At 52.0% G+C, this 10,354-nt stretch overlaps 1 protein-coding gene across 1 annotated transcript in view; it reads left to right on the top strand.

The window, feature by feature from the left end:
• The first annotated feature begins 1,226 nt into the window (after positions 1-1,226).
• The window catches only part of DMRT3 (doublesex and mab-3 related transcription factor 3), a 63,165-nt gene continuing 54,037 nt past the window's right edge, over positions 1,227-10,354 (top strand). Inside the window, exon 1 of the mRNA XM_086963065.1 lies at positions 1,227-1,754. Within this exon, the coding sequence (XP_086819191.1) occupies positions 1,412-1,754 (343 nt within the window). The 5' untranslated portion in view covers positions 1,227-1,411. The remainder of the gene's footprint in view (positions 1,755-10,354) is intronic.

The following is a 10,354-nucleotide window of genomic DNA, read 5'->3' as shown; positions in this document are numbered from 1 at the left end:
CTCAAAGAAATTAAATCGCAGTGCGGACAGCATTTAGCAGTATTTAAGTGTATGTGGAGTGACACTTCAGAAATATTAGTGCCACGGGGCAGGAAGGGAAGCTGCTGAATGCGGGTCAAGGGCGGAGTGGGCTCTGCTGTGGGGGCTCCCGTGGGCACGATGGTTGGAACTACACTGTGCGGTTCACGTCACGCGTGCTCGTGCGCGCGTGTATTCACGTGAATGTGCCCCCATCCAAAGCCCAGCCTGCACTACAGCGAGGGAGAGCAAGAGAGCGTTTACATTAATGTTTGACTGTGAAAATCGACGGCATACACCCCTACACCCGTTTACCCACTTACATCTAACATACTCATCCTTTACATACATGCATCACTGCAGGGGTGTGCTGCAGTGATGCATGTATGTAAAGGATGCGTATGTTATATGTAAGTGGATAAACGAATGTATGGATGTAAAAGGATGAATATGCAGATGTAAGTGAGTAGACGTATGTACGTGAAGGATGAGTATGTAGATATAAGTGGGTAAACGGATGTACGTATGCACTTTAAGGGGTGATTGGGAGATATAAGTGGTTAGATGGATGGATGGGTGAGTTCTCCTCAGTGAGGTTTCCTTAATATCGAGGTGAGGCGCTATCCGCGCTCCGTTCACCTCCTATAGCGTCTGGAGAAGGGGTGCTGTAGAACGAGGAGGCGCCTTTCGGGAAGTGGAGCACCTCGAGGCTCTACAGACATGTAGACATGTAGACATACACAGCTCCGGGGGTCAGGGATGGGGGCGTCTGAAGAGTCCAGCGCCTGGGCCTATGTATTGCATGAAGTACTATGGCCTATGAGCTGAGAGGGCACGTGCCCTGGCGAGAGGTACGGCAGCACAGGAGGTGTGTGTGTGTGTGGGGGGGGGGCGATCTCAGGTTGTTTCTTGAGGGAGGGGTCAACCGAACAAGGGTTAACAAAGGGATGGAGAGCAGCGAAAGCCGGGTGTGCAGGGTGTCAGAGGGCAGCAGACACAAAGCATGCAGGCTGGAAGGGGAGGAGAGAGGGAGAGGGGGAGAGCAGTAAGGGAGGGGGGAGACATAGCAGGCCAGGTTGGCAGAGCGAGAAGCAAGGGGGCAGAGGAGGGGCAGAGAGAGGAGAGGGCAGGTAGGAGCGGATTGGCCAGGAGGGCTCAGAGCACAGGCGGCATCAGGAGGAGGAGGCAGCAGGCACCAGTGCCTCCCCGCACTGGCAGGCAGCGCCGGGAGAGACGGGCAGAAGCAGTCCGCCTGAAGAGGGTACCGGACTGAGGAGAGGCGGGGACCCCTCCAGTACTCCTCACCTGAGACCCTCACACTCCCTCCTCCACACTTGGACTCCTCGGACCGGCCGCCGCCCAGGGCGCCCTCTCACCCCGGGGCGCCGCCGCCATGAACGGCTATGGACCCCCCTACCTGTACATGGGGGGACCCGTGGCGCCGCCGAGGCCCCCCCTGCAGCGGACCCCCAAGTGCGCGCGCTGCCGGAACCACGGGGTGCTGTCGTGGCTGAAGGGCCACAAGCGCTACTGCCGCTTCAAGGACTGCACCTGCGACAAGTGCATCCTCATCATCGAGCGCCAACGGGTCATGGCCGCGCAGGTGGCGCTACGGCGGCAGCAGGCCACCGAGAGCCTGGACAGCCTGCTGCCCCCCGGGGGGCCGCACCCCGAGCTGGGGCCCGTGCGCTGGGGGGGACCCGCCGGGGCCTCGCCGCCTAAGGCTCAGCCAGCAGGTAAGCGACGCTGGAGTATCTCCTGGGGGTGATGAGGGCGCAGGGGGCAACAAGCCTGGGGTACAGAGAGAGGGAGCACAGGAGGGCACGTGGGGGAGACAGCAGGGGCGACCTGGAGGGGGTAGAAACAGGGGGCAACCCAAGGGTACATTACTGGGCACCGCTGCTGGAGGGGGCACGGGTGGTATTGGTCACTGGGGCAGGAGAGAGCGACACGCGGGGGTAAAGGCGCAGCCCTGTAAGTACACATCACACAGCTACATAGATAATTGAGGGGCTATAACTACTGGAGCAGAGCACAGAGAACTGCTGGGGGGGGGGGGGCAGTCTTGGGATATTGCCTACTGGTAAAAATGGCGGGGGGCACAGGGTACAGCTCTGGGGGTATGGCCATATACCCTGATGGGAGTGGCACAGTTTTCTGAAGAAGAGCGCTACACAAGACCGGGGTCTCGACTCGGAATGGTCCATTGGGCACAGGCCAGGGGGGACAGCTCTGGATGAAGCTGGGGAGGGCAAAGCTGGGGAGGGCATTTTATGAAAGTAGGACCCAGAGTAGGCGTAGCTGAGAACAGGGTCGGACCAGGACAGAAAGTAGTCCGGAGCACCAAAATAAAAGTGCCTCCATGAGTGAATGAAATAGCTAAGAACAAGTGTTCCGCATTTGCAATTTGGGGGCGCTTTAAACTTGTAAAGATGCACTTTTTGTTTTTTATTTGTGATTGCTGCAGGTCCTGGCTGAGAGGCGAGGCTCTTGGAATAGGCCCCTGGGTGCACTTGGCAGGGAAAGAGATTTGAGGATAGTGCACTGAGCACAAGAAAGGACTAGAGGGGGCAGACCCCCAGCAGAGCCCTGCCAGGATGGCACAGCGGGGGAGGAAGCTCAGCCTGGGAGTAGAGTCCGTGCACATATGGAGGAAAGGCAAGTTGTACAGCCCGGAAGTGGCTCCAGTGACGCAGCAAGGGTCCGATGCGGCTAAATGCAAGCACAGGAAAGCCCCCCCCCCTTTGGTTGAGTAATAAAAGACAGCCATAATTTAGGTATATTGGCCCCTCATTCTCCCGGGCCTGGTGCGTCTGCACCTGCTGCTCTACAAATAGCGCTGCCCCTTGGCACTGATAGAATTACAAGTGGCGCTATGGTTGGAGTCAGCATTGTTTAAGTACACCTTGCGATGAGGGTTGTTGTATTATTTAAATACCTCAATTGTAGCAACTTTACTTAAAAACGCGTTGTTGAAATGTACACATTAAACCACAGGCACTTGAGACGTTCTGCACAATAGAAATATCAGAAAGACATAGGTGGGGGCAGGGAGGCTTTTCACCTCTGAAAGTTTCGCTGTGTACTGCCGCACAACCCACTGAACTGCAGCAAAGCCTTGTTTTCACCTGCCTACCATTTCCAACTAGCTATAATAATATAGGTTTTTAATGGGGGCGGCTGACCGAAAAGTGCAAGAGTGTAGGGGGGCATCTGAGCTACAGCACTAAAGATGCAGTCAGAGTTAGCAGCGCTATGAATGAGGTGGCACTATATTGTAATTGTTCCTCCAGAGGCGGTTAGCTTCTCCAATGCTTGTTTATTTACATGCTTCCAGCGTGTCTGTCGGGGCCTTCAATGTTCCCCATAATTGGCGCACTCCATGTTTCTGTAACACCCCCCCCTCCCCCCCCGCCACACTTCCGGTGCCTCTCAAGGCGACGAATCATTTGAACACGTTTAGTTTACCTCCATGGGCCCCTGATCCATATGGTTGGGGCGCCCCAACATGCCTCAGTGTGCGGAGGCCTGCTCCTCTTTTCTTTAACATATTGCCAATTGCATGTTGGTGAACACGAACAACATCTGCATTGATGGGCACGGGAAAGAACGGATATTAATTATTCTAGCATTTTACTGACAACATGTCGTGTGTGCTATAACGTTTCCGGAGTTAAGTATTGTTCTCTGTACCCCACTGTCAGTTATGAAAAGAACACATGCATGCATTTATAGAGGCATGGCGCCCACTTCAGACCACCTAACAATTTACCATAGTATGTAACATAAGACAAGGGGTGTTTGATAAAAAGCAGAGTCCGTGACAACGGAGCAGCATATCCCAGGCGGTGCATTCAATTTGATGTCTTAATGAGAGCCCGGGAGACGCTGCCTGGGAGAGGCTGTGCGGAAAGCGTGTTGCCCCCGGGATAGTTAGAAATTATGTGTGTGTGGGGGTGGGGGGGGGGGGCGAGTTAGCTGAGTGGGTTGTGCAGGTGACTGCAGTTGGGTGACACGTGGGTTATACCGGATGTGCCCAGTGCAAGGACCCTGGGGGCGGTGTTTGCGTCAGTGAGGCGCTCTGCTCTTCCCTCCGGTGCTCACAGGTACAGAATGGCTTCGTCTGCACTTAATGAAGGGCCAACATGCGAGTTTGTGAACATCCGGTAAAAACAAAAGAAGGTTGTAAAACTGGGTGGGGGCGCTGTGGTGATCCCAGACTTGGACATCCCGTAGGAGGAAGAGATGGAGCTGTGGGGCGCGGTGGTACCCACAGCCTAGCAGAGACTCCTAGTGAGCGGCGTGACATTTCTTTCACCTGAACCCTGTACTGATGATTATCCGTGTCTGATGTGTATTTTTGAAGACCCCTGTTGGCGGTTAGCGTCAGGCGTTAATTTCCTGCACTGGCTGTTAATACCCCAGTTAGCAACTAACCATTATCCGATGCTTTAAATGGGCAGGTGCTGTCCGGTACTGGTCCGGTACCTGCACTTCTTTAATTTGAAAGAGACAGAACCTGCTCTTCTCAGCATTCCTGCAATGCATTTATTGGGAGAGTAACCGCACTTCTCAGAGGCAAAAAGATACCCTAAACGTTGAGTACTCTCACTTCCCTGAACTTAAGCCCCTGAACGCTTCCACACTGAACAGGATGGCCGAGTGGTGCTCTGTGAAGCGCGAAAACACGCATTTCCTGTTTCTAAGAGCTCCAAGCTTTACACAGATAAGGAAGTGAAGTGCAAGTGAGGCAAGTGCCAAATATGTACTCCACTTCCCATGGGGCCCCTCCCTGGCACTAGCAGCGACGGCTGGCACAGGACGCGCACTGGGTGCTTTTCACAGACCGGTTTGCCTCAGGGGGGCACATTTTGAAACCGAAAGTGGGCAGTTGTGAAGCTCAGACTGCCCTGTGCTTGGTGTCTTGAAAGGCGCGTGTTTATGTGGCGGGGACCACCTGGTGGGGCCTCCCGGTCCGCAGGGGAACTGCAGGGGTCTGCAGACGTACCCCCCCCCCCCCCCCTCCCGGCCTAGCAGGGTGTCCTCGGCTGGAAGACTCTTTATTTCTTATTCCGTGATGGGGTGGAGCTAATAATGGGCGCTAATCGAATGCAGAGGAGCACACCGTAGGCAGGAAAATACAGATGCCACCCTGGCGCCCACAGCAGATGTGACGACGTCCCGACCAATCAAGGTGCACCATGCGAAATGTAGCATTTAATGCAATAATAATGATGATAGAGTGGTGAAAAAAAATATAATTATTATATTTTTTATTTTTAAAATCCGTCTAGTATCACAGGCGACACAGCTATTCAACACGAGACATAAAAGGCTTGGATGGCCCTGTCAGAGTTCGAAGCTGTGACCTGCTCAGACCTATCAGCCGCCTGCCAGTCACGGCGTAGAATCCTTGCAGGACCAACTCAGACTTTAATCGCATTAAAGTCGAAAGTGCTTTAGTAAATCATGCAACAGTAATAATCATATCAATTAGTAAATAATCGAGTTTGCTGCATTATAATGTATTCATGCTCAGCAGAACTATACAGACAAGTTTCTCCCCTTTCGGAAATTGGCGTTTTTATTTCTTTGAAAAAGAGGGGAGAGTTTGCGGGTGCCGCGTGAGTGTAGGATGGAAGGCCTGAAAGGACTTACCGCTGCGCGCCTCGCTTCAGAAGGTTGGGGGGGGGGGGGGGGGGGTGTTACAAGCGGGGTCGGCTTAAAACGTAAAACCTGGAGCAATGACTCGAACCGGCAGTGACGTCAGTACACCTTGTAGGCCGCAACTTTTGCTAGGAGCACTGTCCTGGACTGTATCGCTTGCCGGCCACCGGGAGAGGGGTGCCCACTTTGGGCAGGGCCCGAGCTGCAGGAACAAGGGGCAAAGATCACAACACTTACCACCGCATAGGGGCCGGCCGAGGACTTTTCCACCCCTTGGAGCGCGGGGTGCAGGGCGGCAGCAGCACCTGGTGAACTGTGTATTCGAGAATGTCTAGATTAAATGACCGCGGAGGCCGCATCCTTACCTGTTACGAGAGCTCATTCAGGCTGGGGTGCAAGACACAGCTGCCACCTGGCCATCTGTGCGCGTGTTTTACATTAAGTGACCACAGGGGCCTCACTCCGGTCTCTTACCAGAGCCCTTGAAGTGCGGGGTGCAGGACAGCAACAACCACCTGGATATCTGCGTGTTCCTGAGTGTTTTACATTAGGTAACCGCGAGGCCTCCCTCCTGCCTGTCACAGGAACCCTCACTAGGAAAAGATGGCCCGTGACTTCACTATGGGATGGCCCCCTTGAGAAACGGGAGGTATGCAGGTGAAGGACGAGAGACAGGCATTCAACGCGTCTTCATTTGGCCCGGAAATATGTCGTGTAGATCCGCCTGGATCGAGGATAGCGGGTTTGTACCAACGAGTTGTCTTCTTGCAGCGGAGGCAGCAGAAAAATAGTGTCAAACTTTTTTATTCCACATGTGCAGTCACGTAACATCACTGGCGGCTTCATGACGCGACAGCGTAAAATGTCACATAATGTACAAAGTGCCACATGGTGCAAAACAGCGGTTTGTTGTTGGTAATTAGAAATATATATATATATATATATATATATATATATATATATATATATATATATATATATATATATATATATATATATATATATTTTTTTTTTTTTTTGGGCGGGCATGTATCCCAATGGATTGTAAGATTATATACACAAAAAAATAATGTTGTTGCTGTTTCATACTGAAAACCGGTGGGCCACAAAAATGAGTGCCCCCCCCCCCCCGCCCCCTCTCCACACCATCAAGAGATAAATTCAAAGAGGTCCCTCATAATCGAAAAAAAATCAGCAACTGATTACCAACGAAGGAATCTTATAAATGCGTTTGATTTTAATCCGTGTCTCCACTTTGCCGACCTTATAGCACCCCTTGCAGCCTTGTACCTGCGAGTTATTTCACGAAAACTTAGTAAATGCACGGCCATTCCGCTGTTCATTTATTTCGCGCTTTATGCAGGGCTGACAACTCGAGAGGCAAGGTGATGCATTACTAGTTGTTGCTGTAATATGACTTTCGGTACTTTGTTGCAGGAATGCGTGGTGCAACTATGTTGATTTAGATTTGCCTTTGCCTGCACTCTCTACCTATTCATTTGTAGCCTGTATCTTAATATTCTATACATATCCATGAAGCCGTGTTGTTGGCGGTGGTGGTGTGACTTTTGGACTTGCGGCCATTGGTTGGTGGGCTGCTTCATACGATGACAAGTGTACAAGTCTCCTTCGGTCCCCAATAAGGTCAATGTTTATTATATTTTGGAGAGTTTTATATAGCGCGTACTCGACCTGAAAGTATCAAGGCGCTTTACATGAACACCAGTTCCCTCACAGACGGGACGGACACATTCATTTTGTTAGGCACGGGGAGATTAAGTAATTTGCCCAGAATCACAAGATGTTGAGCGTCTCTGCGGGGACTCGAACCCCGTTGCCTAGCTTCGAGTCTCGGCTGTAGCCGTTAGGCCACAACCTCGTTTGTATGTTACACAATGCACAAGTTAATCACTTCTAGACACTCGTGTAATCACTTTTTAACAAAGCCCCTTATATAGATACGATTTTGCGGGACTGGCAAGGTCCAAGTCTGACAAACGGGGAATGTAAAACATTTAAAGGCCATGGAAGGGGTGTTTATACCGGACTGGAAAAGGAAAGCTGGTCTGCAACATATTATAATAGCGCCTCCTGTGCGCCAATAGCCTTACTATCTCCTGCTTTGGCTGGGTGGAACTCCCCCTAACATATTGCATATTTTAACCATTCGGATTATTTTTAAGCACAAATATCTCGCTATGTTGAGCAACGTGCCTTCGGATTTAAAGGAGTTCTGAAAATAAAGATCACGCATGGTAGTGCTTTTGAGTATTTTACAAAATACAGGAGTATCCTTTCTCCCCAGAATCAGCTGATTTACTATGAGCGTGCTGCTCTTCGGATTACGACGCCTGCATTTTACGTCTATTCTGTAAAGCGCTGCGAGGTCCTCTCTGCGTTCAGCTATATTGACCACGATGTCATACATTTTTCAGGTTTCTTCCTCTTCTGTTGTCCAATCATATTCCACATAGTGAATGAAACCCCCAGAGTATCACAATTACCAACAGTGGGGTGACAGCCTTTGTGTTACAGTAATGAAAGTCCGTCGAAAGCGACACACACGTCATCAGAGGACTCGCAGACTCCAGGTCTTTGCGATCTGTTGCATTTCTTCCTTTCTCGCCAGGCACGCCGCTAACACACGTTATGGCCGGATCACCATTAGATATTTTAAATCCGTTGCTTGAGGAGTTGAATGAGTTTTCAAAGTCGGGGCCCTGGATATTGACTGCGCTGCTGACCCCAGGACGTGAGGGTCTCTGTTGACAGAGTCACCACAATCATGATCTGCTGCAATGTTCGCCAGCTTGTCGTGCAGTGTGTGAGGGGTGCTCATCATGTCTGCATTACTCCGACTTCCTCAGAAGTGGCTCTTCTCACGACCGGGTCCGCCTCAGCCTCCCGTGACCCTCCTCTCCCTCGTCTGCTGAGGTACTTGAGGCCCAGCGGCAGGAGAGGGAGCCACCCCAGAGAGGGGGTGCGCGCTGCAGCCCCCACCAGGGGTGCCCCGTCCCTTCAGAACCGGCGCAGAAGCTCGCCCCCCTGTTAGGGGTGCCAGGAGGCCTCGCAGCTGGGGTACTGACTAGACCCACCACCGGAAGCGAGCAGGCAGCGGCGTGATCTCAAACCGCTCCCCCGCTTCCCCAATCCAGATGTTTTTGGAGTAGGACCTGAGTGATTGGACGGCCCACGGTGGGTAGTTTGCCCTTTACACTCTTATGTTGTTATAATTTATTTTTTTTAAACGGTGAACATTGAAAAAAACAGTTTCCCTACCTTTCGGCGCGCTCAGCGGCCATCCTAGCGCTTGTTCTTGGCGCCAAACTAAGATGCCCTACATGGGAAGGGAGCCCGGAGAGAGTTTTATCAGGGTGTGCCTGAGGATTCTTGTGTAGTTTCAACCACCCTACAAATTCGTTTAAGAATACATGCTCTTTAAAGGAAGGGCACGTGCACCTGCCTGTATTCACCTGGCAGAGGGGGCCAGGGGCGCCCTCAAGTAAGTGCGGTGGCACCCTTTACTCTCCACACATGACCCCCGGGCTGGTGTGTTCCTTCACAGAGGCACAGCCCAGTCCCCGAGGTGCCCCCAGAGGGCGGCAGGCTTCTTCCAGAGGGCTCGGAGCGCTCGGTGGCGGTGTTCTGCCCCTCCAGGGTCAGCTGCGGCCCCCGCACCCAGAGTCTGCTCTGAACCCATTAACCCTCAGGCAGGGTCTCTAACGCTCCCCGCTTCCGTCCATTTCATCCTTCTTTTTTAAAAACTCACAAACCCCCAGTTTTAGTCTATGGTGCGCAGATCACAGCGGAAGGTGCAGTGGCGCCGAGATTTACAGCTACAGTTTTAAGAGCGCAGGTCCCGTCTAAAACCGGCTTCTCGGCGCAGCGCACTGTACAGTGCGCCTCCTTTTATTGTACACTCACATCTGGGCCAGCCGCATGAAGGCGCGTGGTCTTCAATTGTAAACTGTACATAAGCTCATGTGGAAGTATTTCGTGGAACCGAACAGGGCGAGGGGTCTCGCGTGCACCAGACCTCAGTCCGGGGGGCACACCCCGTGCCTGTAGCCCTTATGTTTCCCGCGCTCCCCACCCTGGCCTGCAGGATGAGGAGTTCAAACACCCCAGTGCGCATCATTTCCACAATGTCTGCACACACTATTGCTGTGCTCTCACGGGCTTAAATAAGTTATCCTAATTCACTGTCACGTTTGCGACAAGTTGCGCCATGCCTGCGCCCACGCAAAAGTTTAGTAACTATTACCTGAGGAGTGTGAGTGCCCTCCAGGGCACCAGGAGGCTCTTCACTCGCATGCACTTGCGACTACCGCGCAGTCCGAGGAACCGCGAGCCAGCATGATGAAAGGTGGAGCGTAAGTTGTCAGCCAGCGTCCAAGCGCTGCTCGCTGCATCCGCTTTAAATGCCTTTTAATAGTGTGTGGAAACACCGCATTACGGTCCCAGGCGCATCTGCAATAAAACCAGCATACGACACTTTGAAGTAAGTCTTTATTAATTATCGCTATGTTTATACAAATGAGTCTTGTTTAGATTTTATATCCCTCCATGCAAATCAACCTCTAAGTTCCAGGTATCACTTTCATTTATTTTAACGCGCTTTGTGAGTTCAGCATGCGCAAACTGAAATTCACGAGTGTTCATGCAATAT

Source organism: Lissotriton vulgaris, chromosome 3_1, assembly GCF_964263255.1.
Source record: "Lissotriton vulgaris chromosome 3_1, aLisVul1.2, whole genome shotgun sequence".
Classification (NCBI taxonomy): Eukaryota; Metazoa; Chordata; class Amphibia; order Caudata; family Salamandridae; genus Lissotriton; species Lissotriton vulgaris.
This window is presented reverse-complemented; position numbering and strand designations above follow the sequence as displayed.